The 20,498-nt window shown below is 27.7% G+C and overlaps 2 protein-coding genes across 3 annotated transcripts in view; one reads left to right on the top strand and one right to left on the bottom strand.

Moving 5' to 3' along the window:
* Nucleotides 1-20,498, top strand: part of LOC122508689 (proteasome activator complex subunit 4A-like) — a 186,238-nt gene that overhangs the window by 11,637 nt on the left and 154,103 nt on the right. Inside the window, exon 2 of the mRNA XM_043622177.1 lies at nt 3,873-3,919. Within this exon, the coding sequence (XP_043478112.1) occupies nt 3,873-3,919 (47 nt within the window). The remainder of the gene's footprint in view (nt 1-3,872; nt 3,920-20,498) is intronic.
* On the bottom strand, nt 755-19,760 carry LOC122508692 (neuroglian). Of its 2 annotated transcripts, none has more exons than XM_043622190.1 (13): nt 19,598-19,760; nt 17,433-17,510; nt 14,458-14,590; nt 7,543-8,415; nt 6,466-7,472; nt 5,431-5,790; nt 5,101-5,359; nt 4,676-4,996; nt 4,340-4,559; nt 4,012-4,168; nt 3,367-3,639; nt 2,286-2,375; nt 755-1,156 (listed from the first exon to the last, which is right to left on the bottom strand). In XM_043622190.1, exons 2-12 carry the CDS (start codon nt 17,485-17,487, stop codon nt 2,287-2,289), a joined length of 3,747 nt encoding a protein of 1,248 aa, XP_043478125.1. In that variant the 5' UTR covers nt 17,488-17,510; nt 19,598-19,760; the 3' UTR covers nt 755-1,156; nt 2,286. The 2 variants fall into 2 exon arrangements, with proteins under 2 accessions (XP_043478125.1, XP_043478124.1); XM_043622189.1 differs by having other exon boundaries at nt 2,286-2,378; nt 19,598-19,759.

Raw genomic sequence — 20,498 nt, 5'->3', positions numbered from 1 at the left:
CCTTATTTTTGTCTTTCGATTCTTTTAGAAATTTTATCTCGATTTATTTTTACGATTCTTAAACATTTTGTATTTTACGAAATTTTACAAAATTTTTAAAATCGTTTCTTCTTATTTTCGTCAAAAAAAATCTTTTAACATTTTTGAAAAATCTTAATATTTTTGAAATTTTTTAAACATTTTTTTTCATTCCAAAAATTCTTTTAACATTTCTTTTTTATTCCGAAAAATTTTTAAACATTTTTTTTTGAATTTTTCTTAAAAGATTTTTGAAATCTTTCTCATTCAATATGTATATTTAATTAAATTTTTTTCTTTAAGGAGTTATTTATGATAAAATTCTCAAAATTATTTGTTTCTTCTTTTCTCAAGAGTCAAATAATGTGTTCAATGAATTTGTCAAAAAGAAAAAAAGAATTTTCGAGCGCTTCTTTTTCTTTTCTTCTTCTTTTTTTTCTCATTTTACTTCATCACGAGATCCTTCTTTTTTCATTTAGTTTCATGGATTAATTAATAGCTAGCGCGCTAAATTGTGTGAAACATCTATTTAAAAAGAAAACAATTTGGATTTCTTAGAAGACTCGAGAGTTTTCGAAAAAAGAAAAAAAATTTAATAACGAAAAAAAGGACATTTTTTTAAATAAATAACTTTTTGAAAATAAATTTATTCTTAGATTCTTAGAATATTTTTCAATGGACAAATTTTTTGTTTAAGAAACAAATTTTTCTTTATGAATTTTAAAAATAGAAAAAAATTGAGATTCATTTGTTCCAAGTAATTGGAATTTTTAAATTGGATTTTTTCCATTTAATTCAATGAAAATATTTCTTTGATTTCTCGAGTCAACTAATGAAAAAAAAATCCAAAAAGTGATTTCTAATTGGCAGTATAGAGTGTGGACGTTGCGCCCAGCGCAAGACGCTTACATTTTTGTTGCTTCTCTTCTTTTTTTTCATTCTTAGCAGCTGCAGGCGAATTGTGCTGAATTCTCAATATAGTTTTTTTAAAAAAATGGGATAGAGAATTCGAAAATTTCTGGCAGAGATGAAGGTTAAACGTAAGTTGCTATTGTCCCAGTTGGAATTGATGGCGTTTCTTCTGGTCTGCCTTTCGGGCCGTATTGCCCAATGAAAGAACCGTCTTCGGTAAAGCGACCTAGAAAAAACGAAAAACAAATTATCAAAATGATAAAAACAAAATGAAAAAAATAGTAATAAATTAATTGATAATACAATTATTAATTAATAATACAATAAATAAGACGCTTTTCGAAGAAAAATAGTAGGGAAATTTTGAGGTTATGTTCGCAATTTTCGGAATGAAAATAAACAAAGGGGATCAACTCTCAACAAAAAACACCGACATTTAATTCTTCATTACATATTATGAAAAGTAGTACAACTTTTAAAATCTGGTGTTTTTGGGCTCAGAAGTATAAAAATTACTTTTTGTTTAATTTGTAATCATTTGTAAACATCCATCTATTCCTAAAATGTATTTTTTGTTATTGTTTACAAATTCTTGTTGCAGAAGAAAAACATCAGCTCCGTCCAATGAAGATTGGATGAACAATTTTGTTTTGGAGAACAAAAATGGTATTAATATTTAATGATGAATAATTTTACAAACTGCTGAACAAAAATGATATTAATATTTAATGATGAATAATTTTACAAACTGCTGAACAAAAATGGTATTAATATTTAATGATGAATAATTTTACAAACTGCTGAACAAAAATGGTATTAATATTTAATGATGAATAATTTTACAAACTGCTGAACAAAAGACATGGAAAGAAATGAAAGAAGGAAAAATTCTTTCTAAGCGAAACTCGCGAAGTAAAAGTCCTATGCTGTGTAATTAAGTTTTTGAAATTATAAAAAAATTGAGTCAAGTTTAATTTTTCGGTAGTTACCTTTTTACTACTTTCTTCAGTCTTAAAGCTACTTTTTGATACATTATTTTTAAAATTAAAGAAGAGGTAAAGAGTACGAAGCCTTTAATTCTCAAAAATTATTAAAAATAATTGATTTAGAAAGAAACTTTAGTTAAAAATTATTGAAAATTAAATCGATATCTTCAGGGACATTATTTGTGTATCTAATAATTTTTGGAGTGAATTATAATATTCTTTAAGATCAGGGAAAATAAAATCAAATTCTTGTAACAATTCTGGTTAACTTAGTATTTGTTGATCTATATTATTCTGAATTTGTATTCGTAGATTTTTATTATTCAAAATTAGTATTTGTGGATTTGTATTATTCCAAATTCCACCTACCTTAAACTAAAGTTGCGAATGCTTGCGAATTCGGTCCCTGCTTCCTTTGTCGACCATATTGACCAATAAATGAACCGTCTTCGTTCATACCTTCTATTTCCAATGGCAAACAGATAAAAGCAAACGAAAAAAATAACATCAAGTGCACAAAATAATAATAATTGCCTCTAAAGAGTAAATAAAAATTACGACAAAATTCATTTTTAAATTAATATAATTATTAACCCTAAAAGCGCACCCTGGGTTCTAATTTAAATAAAAACCAAATTTTTAATTAAAATTTTTTAAAAAATTAGTTTATTTTTAATAGATTTAAAGAATTTAGTCAAAAAAATTTAATTATTTTCAAAAAATCTGATAAAACTCTTCAAAAGAATTCAATTTATTTAACAATATTTTAATAAACTTTAATAATAAAATTATTATTTGTAAATTTTTAACAAAAATCGATTATTTAAAAAAAAAATTCAAAGAAATTTTTCAAAACAATTCAAATATTTTCAAAAGTTGTAAGGAAATGTTTGGGAATTCAATTACTTTTAAAAATGTTGATAAAATTCTTATTCAATTATTTGGTTCTTTAAGGCGGTGTCAAAGTCGATTGGATTTTTGCATTCAGCTTCAATGCAAAAATCGCATCGACTTTGACACCGCCTTAAGAAGTGTGCGCTTTAAGGGTTAATAATAAACGAGAATTTGCTAATAATAGTTAAAGTGCTCTACAAGTGCAATTTTTTTCTCTTTAGAAATAAAAAACAATTTTTTAAAAATGAAAAAGTTATGAAAAATTTTTAAAAAATGAAAAAGTTAAGAACAATTAAAAAAATTAATAAAACAACAGATAGATTTTAAAATAGACAAAAAGTGGATTTAAAATATAAAAAATACAAAACAGCAAAAAATAAAAATTTTTAAATAAGAAACTTTCGAAAAGAATACTCTAAATTATAAACTCACAAGAGAAAAAATAACTAATTGCAAGCGACAATTCTTAATTATGTAAGAATACAAAAATCTAATTTAGTGTCAAGTGTTTTTAATAATAAACTACAGAAAAATAGAAAAAAAATAAATCTCTAACCTGTATCGCCTTCGCCGTATTCGGCCATTGAATCCGTGTCGGATTCGGGATGTTTGCCATCTTGTGGAGCCGATGAGGCGAGGGAAGCTCGTCCCCGTTCGGATTTATTGTCCAGCGGTTGGGAATATTCATGGAAGCCACCCTCCTCGGGATAATCGCCGCGGCCAGCGGCCAATTCTCTCTCGTGAACGGCATATTTGCCGCCGCGATTTCTCTTAATCACGCAAACAATTATCAAAACGAATAGTAAAAATGCAATCGCCAGCATCATACCTTTAAGAAACAGAGGAAAAATAAAATAATTATATAATATTTTATGAATAAATAAATAAATATTTATTAATTTAGAAAAATCGCAGTTAAAATTTTTGAAAATTACGATTTTAATTCGAAAAAGAAGTTTTAATTTTTTAAATGTAATGTTCCTATTTAAAAAAAACTAGTTTCTGTAAATTTACTTTCTATGTGAATATTAATAATTAATTCCTTTTTTTGTGTTAAAATAGGTTCGAGGATTGAAAAAATCAACGAGGGAAGAAGGTGAAAACCCCATGTGAGTAACTATTAAATTATTCTATATAAAATTTTTTTAAAATTATTCTTAGAAAGATTTAGAAAGTAGGAAGGAAAAAGAAAATTATTTACCAATAAACCATCCGGCAGTAGCGACATTTTCCTTCGCCTGTATCATTGGTCCCTCATTGGTCGTCTCAATATCTTGTGAATCACTTTCTGTTATATAATTTCCATCTACAGCTACAATTGACATTGTGTATGTTTCTCCGCTCATTAGACCGACAACCTATTTTATTCATTAAACAAAAAAAACAATTATTCTCCCATTTCTTTCATTTTGAGATGAGTTTTAATTAAAAATTTTTAATTTAAAGAAAAGAAACAGTAAAATTTACTAGTAAAGGAATAAATCATAAAAAGCATAAAATTAAATTATTTATATTTTAATTTTTCTCACGTGTATTTCGTGGGAGAAATATTCAGGATCAGTTTGCATTGAAATTGTTTCATCCCGTATTTTATATTTGGCAAAGAAATGACTTCCAGGATGTCCATTATAATTTGGTTGCCAAATTAATTTAACCGTCGAATATCCATTATCCTGTGGAATCGTTTGCCAAGTGAAGTAAGGTACATCTGGTTTTTGTGATCTTTGTGTCGTCTGCTCAATGAAATAACTAAAACACCCAAAAATATTTTCATGAATTAAATATTTTAATGCCGCAAAATTCAAAATTTAAATAGGAAACTAATTTAAAATAAATAAAAAAAAATTAAGAGAAATAAAACTCACTTGTTCCCTTCTCCTGCATTGGTTGTTGCACGAATATGAATTCTGTATTTAGTTTCCGGTTTCAAACTAGCAAGTTTTGCACTCACTGCCAATGGATCCGTGACTTTTGGTCTTCTCTCCAATTCGGGTTCAAGTTTAGTTCCATTCACAACTTGATAGTAAATTCGATAACCGGTTAAAATGCCATTTGGTTCAGCTGGTTTTGTCCATTTCAAAAAGAATGCACTCGAACCCATTGGGAATGCCTCGAGACTTAAAACAGTTCCCGGAACGCCCTCGGGTGTATTAAAGGTCAATGTCTCCGAAGGTGGACCATTGAATCTTGTTTTGAAAATAGAAAAGCGTTTAAAGAACAGAAGATAAAGAAAACCCGCAGGAAGTACCTTAGTACAAAGGATTTTGAACTGAAAGTTCTTTCTACTTACATTCCATTGTAGACCAAAATTCGAACGAAATTTTTACTGTAGGGCACGAATTTCGTGACTAGTGTACGTGTCGTATTTGCACCGCGAACATTAATTTCCCTCATGCGATCCTCTCCGTCCTTATCAGTCCACGTTTGAATTTTGTACCCAATTAATTCACCGCGCACCGTTTCCGGTGGCACTGGACTCCATGAAAGTATCGCCTGTGTACTCGAATTCACTTGTTCCAATGTGAAATTTCCTGGCGCTTGCGTTGGAACTAGAAAAAAAATTAGAAAAATTAGCATCAATCTTATTTCATTTCTAGAAAAGCGAATAAGAAATACGAACCATCCTCTCCGGAGAAGCCAATAATTTCCTTCGGTTGCGTTCGACATTCGCCTTTCTCATTGATAGCGCCAACTTTGATTCGATAACGTTGATAGGTCTGTTGATGATCGACCTGTAGTCGATTAATTTTCCAATCATTAATATTTTCGATATTCCATTTCTCGCCGGGAATGTCACGTCGATAGTGCACTTGATACATAAATCGCGGTGCATTGTGCTCTATTTGTGGCATCACTGTCCAAGTGATAACGAGATTCGTCGATGTTGTTCCTTTACCAACAACATTGTCTGGATTTTTGTCCGGTATGTCGGGTTGTGTTGTGCAAATTTCAGTGCTATGCTGCGAAGGATCCGATTTACCTAAGGAAACAAAGGTGCTATTCTAAGAAAAGTGGATTTTTGTCTATGATAAATTGGGGAACAGGAAAAATTTAAGAGTCTTTAATACTATGTCTGCAAATGCTATCAAATTTTTCTAACAAATCTAATAAATCATTTATTTTTTTAATCCCCCTTATTATTGCAGTTTGAATATCATCATTGAAATGTCTTGCAATTTTCAAAACAATTTCGCTTTCTAAAGCTGATGGAATTAAGTCTTTGGCTTTGTTTATTACTTTAATCGCATATGCCGACCTAGACAACTGTCTGTTTGGTTTGTAAGAAACAGATTCTTTTTTACTAATTTTAAAGCGGATATCTTCATTCCAAAATCGATTAATAAATTTTTCTTTAAAGCGACCAAAGTGATCATCTTCTTCTTTAACTAAATTCCACCATTCTTTAGCTACTCCATCTAAACATGCTTGAATAACGCATTTAATTTCTGAATTTAAAATATCTTAAATGTCATATAATCTTGTAATTCTCTCAAAAATACCATTGGACGTTCTTGGATACTTCAGGAATACTTTGGTAATGGATACTCTCTAGTCAACGAATTTTTATTTGTGCATCACATCAGAGCACGATTTATGATCCCTTAGAACTGAGGGATGATGTTTATGAATAAATAAATAAGAAAAGATATCTTACCAACTTTATTCCAGGCAATAACGCGGAATGTGTAATTAGCCCAGGGACTCATTGGAACACTAATGGTGCGATCAGCCGCCGATAGGAAATCCACCGAACTCTTCCAAACATCAGGCGTAAATGTTGTATTATGCTGAACAATATATCCCAAAATTGGTGCACGATTATCACCCAATGGTTTCCATGATATTTCCGCACTGCGAGGCTGACAACGTACATACTCTAATTTCGGTGGATTTGGCGCATCTTGAACAATCAATGTTGCCTTTGCATGAACCTCATCGTATTCAGTTCGCGCAACACATGTGTACTCCCCTGTATCCAATTCCGATGTCTTCAAAATCGACAACGAGAGATCGGAACTTTGTACAAAACGTGGTTCACTCTCAAAATCTAATGGCTGTCCATTTCTCAACCAATCAATCTGCAGCGTTAAACTTGAATCAGTAACGGCATTACAGCGGAAAGTTGCCGTTGCACCGGCATTCACTTCATAGTCAATTGGCACGTCAGTGATACGCGTATGTTCCTTAACAGTCAATATTCCCGATGCTTGAACTTTATCGAATTTATTTTGCGCGTGACATGTATATTCACCAGCGTCGTTAAATGCTACATTATCAATTACTAAATCGCCGGTTGATTCGATCTTGTATTTTCCACCCGTGAGCTCCTGACCATTGCGAATCCATTTAATTTCCGGTTTCGGTGCGCCAAATACTTGACATGTCATTTTTGCCGTTTTACCATCGACAACAACCTCGTCGGTTGGTGGCATTCGAATTTCTGGCGCCAATGCGAGAACATTTACGTAAACATCTTTATAGACGTAACCAAGAGAATTTGTCGCGTTACAACCATAATTTCCCGTGTCTTTCTTTGTTAACCGTTCGATGACAATTTTGTTTGGATAAAGATGTCGACGCGGATTTGAATCAGCTTCAACGATTGGTTTTCCATTGTAGATCCAATTTATCTGCGGTTCTGGCACACCACTCGCTTCGCATCTGTAAAATTATGAATTATTTAGTTCCTTTTGGAAATAGAGGGAAAAATAAAATTGGGGTGAAATATTACCTGAACTCAACAGTCTCCTCTTCGGCAGCACTTTGGATTTCTGGCTCAACGGTGAAATACGGCACAGATTGCACTTCGAGTTTCATTGAGTGCGAAAGAACACTACCAACACCATTGGAAGCCTCACAAGTATAAGTACCCTCATCATCAAAAATCACAGTCTTTATCACTAACGTCTTTCCGTAATTTTTATGAGTCACACGTTCACTTAATCCAATTCGACGACCGTTTTTACTCCAAACAATTTCCGGCAATGGCGTACCACCGAAAATACAATAGAGCTCAAGTTTACCACCGCGAAATGCGACCTCATTCTTTCTACTCAAATATTGACTAACTGGCGCGTGTTTATTTTGCGTAGCCGACGCTGACGTACTTTTCACATGTAGAAGAACTTTATTACCGAGTTTATATTCGTTACGTACCTCGGAATAAATCGCGCACGTATAATAAGAATTTTCACTGGCATCGAATTTTGTGACATTACTGAACCAAAGATTTCCCTCGGGATCGATGGTCATTCGGGTATTATTAATTGTATTGACAGTGGCACCGGTCGCGTGTTGGATTAGCCAGAAGACACTTGGCTTCGGCCAACCATCTGGTGGCTGACAAGTCAACTGGAATGGCTTTCCTTCCTCGGCTTCTTTTGTTTGTCTACCCTGATCTTTGAATGCATTCAACTCGGTTTTACGAACGAACACCGAATTGGACGTTGCACGACCCCATTCATTCTCGGCGAAACACTGATACTGTCCCATATCTTCTTCGCGTGGCCTCGATATCACGAGGGTACCACGTCCCGTTTGCTGGGAAATTCGATCGTCGTAGGCCGGCCACTCGAACATCTTTCCGTTTTTGATCCATTTGTATCTGCGAACAGAATTTTAAGGGGAATGTTAGTGTGAATTGGCTTCTTTTCTTTTGGGGAATTTGAATAATTTCTGAAATTATTCACGAAGGGTTAGCATGGGAATCCTTATGAGTATCAGAAACTGAATATGGGGTTTCTGTAGAACTCAACTACTTAAACAGGTGGTCATACAGGAATGGTTTTTAATAAATACATGGCTCGACATCCAGTTAAAAAAATGCATGGTTTAACCCTAATGTTAGGGTTAGGTTAGGTTCGGTTCTTCTTCACGAATCTACTGTTTGAAGATATGGCGAATTTACATTACTTCACAAGAAGTGCAAATGAAAATAGTACAACTTTTGAAAATGATCTAGAAATCGATAGTGACTCAGATATTTTTTTGATATTGAATACGATAACAATAACTCAGAGCTAAGTGCTTCCGATACGCAAAGTGATAGTGAATACGAAAAAACTGTAACTTCTTCTCTTGACTCAATGTTTATTTCAAAAAACCAAAATTAATTTCACAGAATTGTTAGTTAAAATTTTAATTTTTAAAGATTTTAATTTGAAACCTTTTCAGAATTCAATTATTTCTAAAAATTTTATGCTAGTAATCAGGGTGTATAACAAGGATTGAGAAAATAATTCCCTAACTTTTTACTAATTTTATTTTTGCTTTCTTGGGACAAAAATATGATAACTGACATATTTAACAATAAATTAATATCTAATGATATAGAAGCAAACGATAATAAAAATCTTCTAAGTTCTGTTAGATTAAAAAAATTTTTTAATCACAAAAATTTTAATTTTTGTATAAATTTTTAGAAATTTCCCTGACTTTCAATGAAATTTTCTGACATTCCCTGACTTCCCCGACCGTTAAACAACCCTGTTAATAGTCTCCACCCTTTGGTAAAAAATCTAAAATTATCAAAAATTCGAAAAACCGAATTTCTTAAAATTTAACATTTTTTCTTCTCTTTTATGGCATTTAGCTTCATTATTTTTGTGCTCATCAAAAACAATTTACTTATTTAATTTCCTCCACCCTTTGGTAAAAAATCTAAAATTTTCAAAAATTATCAAAAATTCGAAAATGCGAAATTCACAAAATTCAACATTTTTTCTTCTCTTTTATGGCATCTAGCGTCATTATTTTTGTGCTTTTTGAAAACACTTTACTTATTTAATTTCCTCCACCCTTTGGTAAAAAATCTAAAATTTTCAAAAATTTTCAAAAATTCGAAAATACGAAATTTACAAAATTCAACATTTTTTCTTCTCTTTTATGGCATCTAGCGTCATTATTTTTGTGCTTTTTGAAAACACTTTACTTATTTAATTTCCTCCACCCTTTGGTGAAAAATCTAAAATTTTCAAAAATTATCAAAAATTCGAAAAAGCTTAATTATTTTTGGGCTCTTTAAAAACACTTTACTTATTTAATAGTCTTCACCCTTTGGTAAAAATTTAAAATTATAAAAAATTTCGAAAATCCGAATTTTTTAAAATTCAACATTTTTTCTTCTCTTTTATGGCATTTAGCTTTACTATTTTTGGGCTCTTAAAAAACACTTTACTTATTTAATAGTCTTCACCCTTTGGTGAAAAATTTGAAATTATTAAAAATTATCAAAAATTCGAAAAACCGAATTTCTTAAAATGTTTTAAGAATGTTTTGTATTAGAATTCGCGGTAGTTTCATATAGTTTATGAGGCAAACAAAAAAGACACAAAAAACTTCAGAATATTCTTATGAATTGTAAAAATCCTGTTGCATTAGTCGTAATGCTCATTAGGGTTTGTTAGTAACGTATCAGGCGAAATATCTCAGAAATAAAAATTATTTTCATTAAACACAAACAGAGCCTACAATTTTCTCACCGCATTAGGGTCTTTTTTCTTTAGAACGCGTCACAATTCTATTGGTATTTTAACAAATTTGTTGCTTGAGACAATTTTGACAATCAATGTCAAAATTGTTTCAAGCAATCATATATCAGGCAATTGAATAATCGTGAAAGTTTTGGATAATAAGGAACATAACGATTATGAAGAACGTAATAATGATTTTTTAAATTTGAAACTAAAATAATTTTAAAAGGAGAAGCTCATTTAAATTAATTGAAAAAAAATTGCCGAGTGAAATAACTTCATTAACATTCAAATGAATCGAGAATTTGAAATGAAAGCTTAAACTTCATTAAAGTGAGATGACTTCGGCTGAGGACTTAAAATTGAAAAATAACTTCCTGGGCTAAAGATAGATGTTACAATTGAAACATATTAAGTGAAGTATCTTAAGAATTAAGTCGATTCAATTGAAAGCAAATATTTTTTGTTTTTCCATAAACATTTATTATTTTAAGAAAATCATAAGAATCGATTAGATTATTTTAAGAAAATCATAAGAATTGATTAGTTTTTACTATTTTTAGGGAACTGATACATTATTTTATTATTATTAATACTAATTTAGAAAGGGAGTATAAATCTTTTTAAAAAAATTAATTTATCAAAAGAGGGTAAATAATGGGAGATTTGTGGTCAATAATCGACAAATTAGATAAAAAAAAAAAAAATGAAATAATTGAATGAATGAAAGAAAAATGAAATGGATATTAATTTTAATTAGAGTGAATGCATCTCGTGAGTGCAGAGTCTAAAAGGCGGAATTGGAAGGAAGAGGGGAAATGATAATGAATTCTTTTCGTTATCTTTTATTCAGTCTTTTTTAACTTTCGTGTTTCCCTTTTTTCCTTCTTTTTCATTTGTATAGTGCGGGTTGTAAAGACGTGATAATCACAAGAGAGACCACTCCCCATTCAATACGTTGACTGCTCACACTTTCTACACGTATATATATATTTATATTGTGCGTGTAAAATGTGTGTATTATACATATATTGTGTGTAAGTGGTAACTCAATACTGTCTAAGGTTTCTATGAGGTCATCCAAGTAATTAAGATCAGTTACTCTGACTTCCCCTTCCATCATACTAGAGCTTGACCCAAACTACACTCTCGACAAGTGAGTAAGACGACACTTTATGAATGGAACTTAAATTTTAACTGCTCGCGCTCATGGAATTTCCACTATTTGACAAATAATCATTTTTTCCCCGCAGTTATAAAACTTTTCTCAATACAAGAAGTAGTCACAAAAAAAAAGAACAAGAGGAGTGAAAAATTAATCAAAAATGATATATTTTCCCTTTTTTCTCTTAAAAGTCATATTTAAATATTTCCAAGTTGAAAATGAAGAATTTAATAAAAACCGAAAAAAGGAAATGAAATTCGAGTAAATGCGCTAAATTCTTTAAGAATTCGAATTTAAATGCTTTCGAAGTTAATTAAATTCATTCCTAGGCAAATTGGGGATTATGAAATTGAAGAGGAAAGGTGAATAAAATTATAATTAATAATAGAATAACCAGGTACTATTTTATTCGTAATTATAAAAGTAATTAAAAAGCATAGGGAATAAAGAGATAAATTCAATTTTGGAGATTGGAGAATAATTTATATAAATAAATGTAATAAAATGTAATAAAATGTAAATTTAATATAATTTAATACAATTGGAATTAAATGCGACATTAAAATAAATTGAAAGTAAGATAAATTGAAGCAGAATAAATTGGAATTAAGTGATATTAAAACAAAATAAATTAGAATTATAGGTAAATGCGTGAAGGAAAAAGGTGTTTATAAAAACATGAAAAAGACAAATTATTGGATTGATTGGAATAAGGAAGGGATTTGAATAAAAAATTCAAGTCTCTTTAAAATAATTATATCCAATTAGGTGTAAAAGTGACTGAATTAAATTCTTATCAGTTCTAAAAGATTTTTAAGGAATATCCAATATAAATATAAAATATTTTTAAATTTTCTTAAAATATCTCCTCCATCTTTAATGGATCTTAAGTTGTTGCAAAAAAATTATCAAAAATATCTTAAAATATTTCAAAATTTTCTAATAATATCTCCTTCATCTTTAATTATTTCAAAACTACCATAAAATTATTACTTACACGGAAAAAAAAGTACAACTGAAATGGAGAAATTTTTCGCCATAACAGCTAAACATTTCGTCAAAAACGAGCGAGCGATATTGGCATTATCGCTAGAATCGCGATATTGAATTTTACTTGAAAGACAACCTAACTCTAAAATGATATTTAATTTTTTTCAATTGTATGTTTCAAATTATAACCATATGAAAGTAAATTATTGAAATTAATACTGTTTTAAAACTAAAAAAACACAAAACTGATATTTATGCTGTCAAAAAAATTTCTTGGTAGGAGCCGTAGGAGCGGCAGGTTTCCATATACTTCCAATATGGCTGACGAATTGCACTCAACCAAAGCTCACTATCACTGAATTGGCTAAACTTTCGGCTAATGTAGTTAAGCTTAATTCCAAACGTGGGTTATGTTGTTCTTCATTTTAATTATATTCCCAATATTGCTCGTTCGCGTCATGAAATTTTTTTCCGTGTATAAATTATTTAATGAATAATTTTACTTAAAAATTTTTACTTAAAAATTTCAATAGAGTTTCGGTTAAAATTTTCATAAATAGATGAACTTCAAAGGTTTCAATTTGAAATTTTAGAAAATTTCAATTTTTAATGAATTTAAATAAAAAATTTTAAAAACAACTGATTACAGAAATTCAATTATTTTCAAAAGTGATAAATTTCTTCGCATAAATTCAATTATGTTACAAAAATTTTCAAAAATTCTCTCCTAAATTTTAATTATTTTATAAATAACTAAAAATTCTTCTCTAAAATTCAATTATTTTCAAAAATTTTAATAAAATTATTGGCAAAATAACAAATTTTTTTTTAAATTGTCGTCAAAATTTAAATTATCTTTAGACATAATAAAATTCTGCTCCAAAATTCAATTATTTTTTTAAATTACAAACTTCTTCTCCGAAATTCAATTATTTTTATAAATAATAAAATTCTTCTTCAAAATTCAATTATTTTCAAAAATTTTAATAAAATTCTTGGCAAAATATCAAAAAATTTTTTTAAATTCTCGTCAAAATTTCAATATCTTTACAAATAATAAAATTTTGCTCTGAAATTCAATTATTTTCAAAAATTTTAATTAAATTCTTGGCAAAATATCAAATTTTTTTCAAATTCTCGGCAAAATTTCAATTATCTTTACAAATAATTAAATTCTGCTCCGATATTCAATTATTTTTATAATTTACAAACTTCTTCTCCGAAATTTAATTATTTTTATAAATAATAAAATTCTTATCAAAATTCAATTATTTTCAAAAATTTTAATAAAATTCTTTGCAAAATTTTAAAAACTTTTTTTAAATTCTCGTCAAAATTTAAATTATTTTTATAAATAATAAAATTCTTCTCCGCGAAATTCAGTTACTTTGAAAAATTTTAATAAAATTCTAGGCAAAATATCAAAAATTTTATTAAATTCTCGTCAAAATTTAAATTATTGCTTTACAAATAATAAAATTCTGCTCCGAAATTCAATTATTTTTATAAATAATAAACTTCTTCTCCGAAATTCAATTATTTTTTCAAATAATACATTTTTTTATGGGAATTCAATTATATTTAAAAAACTTTGAATAAAATTCTTCAGAAGAAATTAATTATTTTTATAAATAATACATTGTTTCTCGAGAATTCAATTATTTTCACAAATAAAATTCTTCACAGGAATTCAATTCTTTAAAAAAATTTTTAATAAAGTTCGTGTTGCAAGAATTCAATTATTTTCGCAAAAAAAACAAAACTTATCGCAAAATTTCAATTTTTTTCAAAAATTTTGATAAAATTCTACATAAAAATTCGATTTTAAGAAATATTTAATTATTTAATTAATTATTTATTTTTTGTATTTAAAGAATTGAATTATCGAAAATTTTTCTAATAAAAATTGATTAAAAAATTAATTTTACTTAAAATTTTTAATTTTTAATATATTTAACTAAATTTTTTCTCCATCTTTCATTACTGTAAAAATTATTGATTAGTAAATTTGTCAAATTACCTTGGTGCAGGTTCACCCTCGGCCTCACACTCGATTAAAAATGGCTTTTCATTTTCGTTTTTGTTAACTTGAGCGACTTGGAAGAGTAATTCGCCCGTGGGTGGTTGTTTCGTTATAAGTGGAGGTGATTGTACTGAAAAATAAAGTGCATCACTGACAAGATTTTCAAGACTAGTTTCTAAAAAAAGAAAAGAAAATTCTAAGAAACATTGTGTTATATTTTTTTTTGTTTCGTCTTGTTCTGTTGTTCTGTATATACAATAAATTTCTAATATGCAACATTCGCTAAAGAAAAAAAAAAGAGAAAAAATTCGCAAACAATTTCTCGATAATTATTTATTTATAAAGCGGGCGGAGGGGGGGGATTAAACAAAAAGCAAAATTAGTGAGGAAAATAAGAAATAAGCGAAAATAAATAAAATAATTTATATTTAGTTATAAATATAATTATATATTAGATAATATCGAGGATAATATATAATATATTAATAATATAATTAGATAATATATAATAATTATATATTAGATCATAAATAAATTATTTATGAAAACAACAAGTACTGGATCACTGAAAATAAAAAAAAATTTGGCTTAAAAAATTCCATCGATTTTAAAGATAATTAAAAAGAACAATTATAAAAATAATTTTATAAATTTGTTTACAATAAGTTTTTTTTTTATTATTACAAAAAAAGAAGACGATTACTTAAACTTAAATTACAAGAATCGAAGAATTGTTTACGTATACAGCAGATTTTTGCGCTAAAAAAAGAAAAAGAGGTATTTTAGTGTAAACAAAAAGTTTCATTTGATAGATTGAGTTTACCACGATTTGAAAGGAGTTTGTTTTTAGAGTGTCTGGCTTAGTGTGTGAGGAGAATAAAATATGAGACACTGAAGATACTAAAAATTATGTATCTCTAATTCTCTATTAAAATAAAAAAAAAAAACACACACACACACATTCAATGTTAGTGTATTTACAAAAATATGTAAGGAAAAATATCTCGCTATACATTTATATATGTAACGATTTTTATGAAAACTATACACATATAGATATGGTCATTATGATTTAAAATCCAAGTTTGAATATAGTAGTAACTTAGTAAGAAGAAGTAATAATAAATGTCGACAATGAAAAATGGGGCGGGGACGAGAAAAATCTGAAGAGAACGAAATGGAGTGAACAGCATGATTCAATCCAAAGCAGGGAGCATTAAAAAAAAAGAAGAATGTGACGATCTGAAAAGTTTATTTCTTCTGCAGAATATTTTCGAAATTTTAATTTTTTTTCAACTTTCGAATTTTCTTTTTTTTACATTTTTATCGTTTTAATTCTTTTATATTTACTTTTTCAGTTTTTGATTTTTTTATATTTACTTTTTCAGTTTTTGATTTTTTTATATTTACTTTTATCGTTTTGATTCTTTTACATTTACTATTATCGTTTTGATTCTTTTATCATTTTCTTTTTACTTTTTAATTTCTTTTATATTTTTTATCGTTTTGAAAATTCCTTTATATTCACTGGTATATTGAGATGAATCGAATATTGAATCTTTCTTTATTGCTCGTCACAATAAAAGAATCGTACAGAAATGGAATTCATATGAATTGAAAATTTTCCAATACTTTTTCTTTTTTAAATTCGATCCCTAAAATTAGCAATTTGAATAGAAATCGGACCTAATTGACATTTACATCAACTCTCTTCTCATCTAAAATAACTCACCTAGATTCACTCCCACCTTCTATTATTATATTTTCCTCCTTTTATTTGAATACTCCTATGAGTTTTTCATTTTTCATTTATATTATTTATATTATTTATAAAAAATGAAAAACTCATAGGTTGGTTGGTGTTGTAACCAACACCAACCAACCTATGAGTTTTTCATTTTTTATTTTTCATAATCTTTCAATATCATTGTCAGTAAAATTTTTTTTTTTTTTTGTCAGAAATTTACTTTTTTCATAAGACTTCATTTCTTAACATTCTCATTTTAATTAATATTAATATTATTTTTTTAATGACGCATATCGATAAAAGGGTCCTAAAAAGAAAAATCTTATAGGTTATGTTTGTTAACTTTTTACCTTGAATAAAGGATTCTTTTTCAATTTTTAAAAACAGAAAATAATTTTTAACAAATATTTTTAATATAATAAAGGGTTGAACATAATTAGTTTGAATTAAAATTTAACCCACTTTATGCATTTTTACTTAAAACATTTAAACATAACCTATAAGATTTTGCTTCTTAGGTACCTTTCTTCGCGACGCGTCATATTATCATTAGGTATTATTATTAATAATTAATTTTATTATTATCATTATTGTAATTATCATTATTATTAAAATTAAGTTTTCATTAGAAAAAATTTGAAAAATATTCTGCAAGAAATCGATGAACGTAATGAAAGAGACACTAATTTTTGATGATTTGTGAATTGTAAACACGAAAATGCTCTTTGCATATGAAATTAACAATTTTTAGGGAATTCTTTTTTCACGTACGATACTTAGAGTAACTTTCACCTTCCACGCTATCCACGATTTCAACTATAAATTTAAAATTCTTCAATTATTAACAACAACAGTAACAAAAGTAACAATAAAAGAAGATCTAGGTCAATAATAACTCGAGAACGTTATATAATGCAATATAGTAAAATATAATATACTATATATAAAAATATATTAATATACTATATATTTAAAATACTTATTTCGTACTTAGGCCTTTTTTATAATAAATTAATTAAAAAATGGTTTCAATAAAAGGCAAATATTCATATAATATAACATAATATAATATATAAATTTGACCTAAACATTATATAATATTTCCAAATTATTAAAATAGTTTTCTATATTCTGTAAGTTGAAGTTAAAAAGAATGAAATAATAATTTTACTGCAATTAAATCAGCATTAAAATTATGATTAGTAATTAATTAATTAATACTTACTCAGAGCTCTGGCATGTAATGTGACCGCTAAGAGGACACACGCCGTTAACCACATGTTCTCTATTTTTTTTCAACTATCTGCAAACAAAAAGTTGATTAATTAATTTTTAAATCTCATTTACTAATATGAAATTAGACCTTTTGACTTTTTACATTCTCGCATATTATAAATAATGATTCTAAGATATTTTAATTATTAATAAATTTAATTGTAAAGTCTATAACAATTGAGTTAAAATATTTAAAGTTTCGCATCTATTTTGCATATATTAATTACGTTTACTCTTCTTTACGATCTATCACTCTTTTCATAAATAAATAAATTCCTCTACTATTTATATTTTATAAATAGTATATTTTAAATTTTAGTAAAATTTTAAAATAAATAAATATAAAATAATATTTAAAAATTTTAGTAGAAATTTTAGTATATTTATATTCTTCGCATCTGTTTTGCATATAATTACGTTTACTCTTCTTTACGATCTATCACTATTTTCATAAACAAATAAATTCTTCTACTACCGTCGTTTACATCAGATTTACCAAGTAAATTTATCCACTCAATTCTAATTGCATCGATATCATCATTTTCTGTTATATAGATTTTTCTTTCCATATTTATGAAAATAAGGTTCAACCTTCATATGAAACTCATTCTCAGAAATTACTAGTCCACACTTTTCACATCTTTTAAGCATTGTGAAATTTTATAGTTTTACCATCAATAGACATTTTGTGCTGCTATTTATAGTTAAAACGACAAATCATCAAACTTTTCTTATTTATCTTCAGAAATCTTAAGACTATAGTCAAAAAAAAAAAATTTTAATTAATTTTAAATATTTAAACATTTAATAAAAATATTAATTTTAAATATTTAAACATTTAATGAAAATAGTAATTTTAAATATTTAAACATTAAATATAAATATTAAATACAAATATTATATAAATAAATATTTAATGTTATAAAAAATAATAAAAATATAAACTAGAGTAAAAAATTTTCAGTACATTTCGATGAATTGCTTTGTAAATATTACCTGCAGTTAAAATTTTGATATTTCGGTAAAAGTTCTTAAAAATAAAAAGTAAAATCTTTTAAATAAAAACAATTTTCCAATTGTTGGTATTCCATAATAATTAGTAAATTCGTAAAAAATTATCGTTTATTAAGAAATGAAAAAAAAGTGAAACAGGTAAATTTTCATATTGTCGCAGTAATTTAAAAATATTCACTTCAAAGCAATCACTTTCGTAAATAAACAATTTAAAACAATGTAAAAATTCAAATGTCACTATTGTTAAATATTTAAATATTCAACAAACTAAAAATAATAATAAAACACTCTTGGGAACCATTTGGATGAATCACTCGGCAAATTCATTCATACAGAAAATCGATAGCGAACTCCTTTCACGTATATATATGTACACATAAAACAACCCCTCAAGTTTTCACATAAGGATTTCCTTGTTTTTCTCCCATTGATTTTTGGGCCCGAACTTTCCAAAATTCTGTCATGCGCCGTTCTTTATTCTATATTTTTTTTTTTTAAAAACGCGAAACCATTTCTTTCTAAAAAAGTGGAAGAAAAAAAAACTCCCACTATTTATAAGAATAAAATCCCGAAGGTGAGAAAAAACCCCGAATTACACAATCGAAATTTTTTACCACAAAGTCCTAACCTAAAAATAGAAAACCACTTTTTTATCCCTCTCGCGAAATGGATGATCTCATTTTTTTCAAAAATGACAACATAGCGTAAAAATAGTTTCTACCTGTATTATATTTCAATTCTTTTAATTCTTTAGTGTTTCTTTCTCCATCCCCTTTTTTTCAAAAAAGATAATTTAAACTCTAACCTCAAAAAATTGTAACATTTCGCCAATTTGGGAAAAAAAAATGAAATTACCGTTTTTTTGAGTGAAAAAAAAATTTTTTAATCATTAAGAAAGGAATGTTTTTTTTCTTAATTACGGAACAGACAGAAACGTGTCGCATTGGGTTAGGTAGCGGTCACACCCGAAGCAACATTCATCACTGACGCTATGTGTGTTTTTAAAATAAAGAAAGAAAATTTCCACTGAAAATTTTTAAGATTTCTATTTGATTGAAAAAATTCACCTCCACTATCACTCACTATTTAACGAAAACTCACCTATATATTGCGATTATTTTGGCTGGTCCTTGTCACAACACTTGACACTTTTCATCACCAAGGTGTCATTCGTATATATGTATATATATATACGTGTATATAAAACACTATACACGCCAACCACTGACTGACTGACTGCGACAGTGCGACTCCGAAACACAGCAACGACTGCTACCAACCAAACAATCAATGTTGCCATCCGACAAACTGACAATTTGTAAAAATCACTAAAACAGGTAATTTTTGTTTTGACAAATTTTGTTTTTTGTAAATATCTAAATAAGGAGACAATTTATAGGAGGGGGGAAGATTTTTCAATTGGCGATTTTTTGTATTTGTTATTTAAATTTGTAAAAATTGGAGAAATGTAAAAAAAAATGTTAGCTACTATAGATTTTAGGCGATGAGATTGTTTCATGTTGGTAGCATTGCTTAAAGTACGGTACTGTTTATATGAGTGAGTGAGAGGCAAAATAACTTTGGTGAATAATTTCGTAGTTACTTAACAAAGCAGTTATTGTAGGTTTACGACACTATTTCTTTGTAATTTTACAACGTTGAAAAGTAGTAAAAGTAGGAACTATTGAAGGCAATGATGCGACATCTAACGTATCCAGTGGGCATTCAGTGTCGAAGAGACATTAAAATCATAAAAATCTTAAAATTATTAAAATCAAGAAAATAGTATCTTAGGAAGGTTAACGGTAATTTAGCACCTACTAGCCCTACTGGCGTCTATGCTTGTCCAAAAATCAACGTACAGGGGCAGTACTTGTTTACAACCGATTTTCGTAACAATTTATCGAATGCCTTTAGTAATTTTTTGTGTTGAATTAAATTTTTTTTGGCTGAACGATGGAAAACAGTTTTTTTTTTTGCTAATTGGAAAGCCAAAAGCCAA

Source organism: Leptopilina heterotoma, unplaced genomic scaffold, assembly GCF_015476425.1.
Source record: "Leptopilina heterotoma isolate Lh14 unplaced genomic scaffold, ASM1547642v1 Lhet_55, whole genome shotgun sequence".
Taxonomy (NCBI): Eukaryota; Metazoa; Arthropoda; class Insecta; order Hymenoptera; family Figitidae; genus Leptopilina; species Leptopilina heterotoma.
The sequence above is the reverse complement of the archived record's forward strand: the minus strand, read 5'-3'. Positions and strand labels throughout refer to the sequence as shown.

Coding starts and splice junctions, on each gene's coding strand:
- LOC122508692 (XM_043622189.1), bottom strand. CDS start 17,487: ATGTGGTTAACGGCGTGTGTCCTCTTAGCGGTCACATTACATGCCAGA. Junction 14,591..17,432: donor ATTACATGCCAGAGCTCTGA/GTAAGTATTAAT, acceptor TTTATTTTTCAG/TACAATCACCTCCACTTATA. Junction 5,360..5,430: donor TGGCTTCTCCGGAGAGGATG/GTTCGTATTTCT, acceptor TTTTTTTTCTAG/TTCCAACGCAAGCGCCAGGA.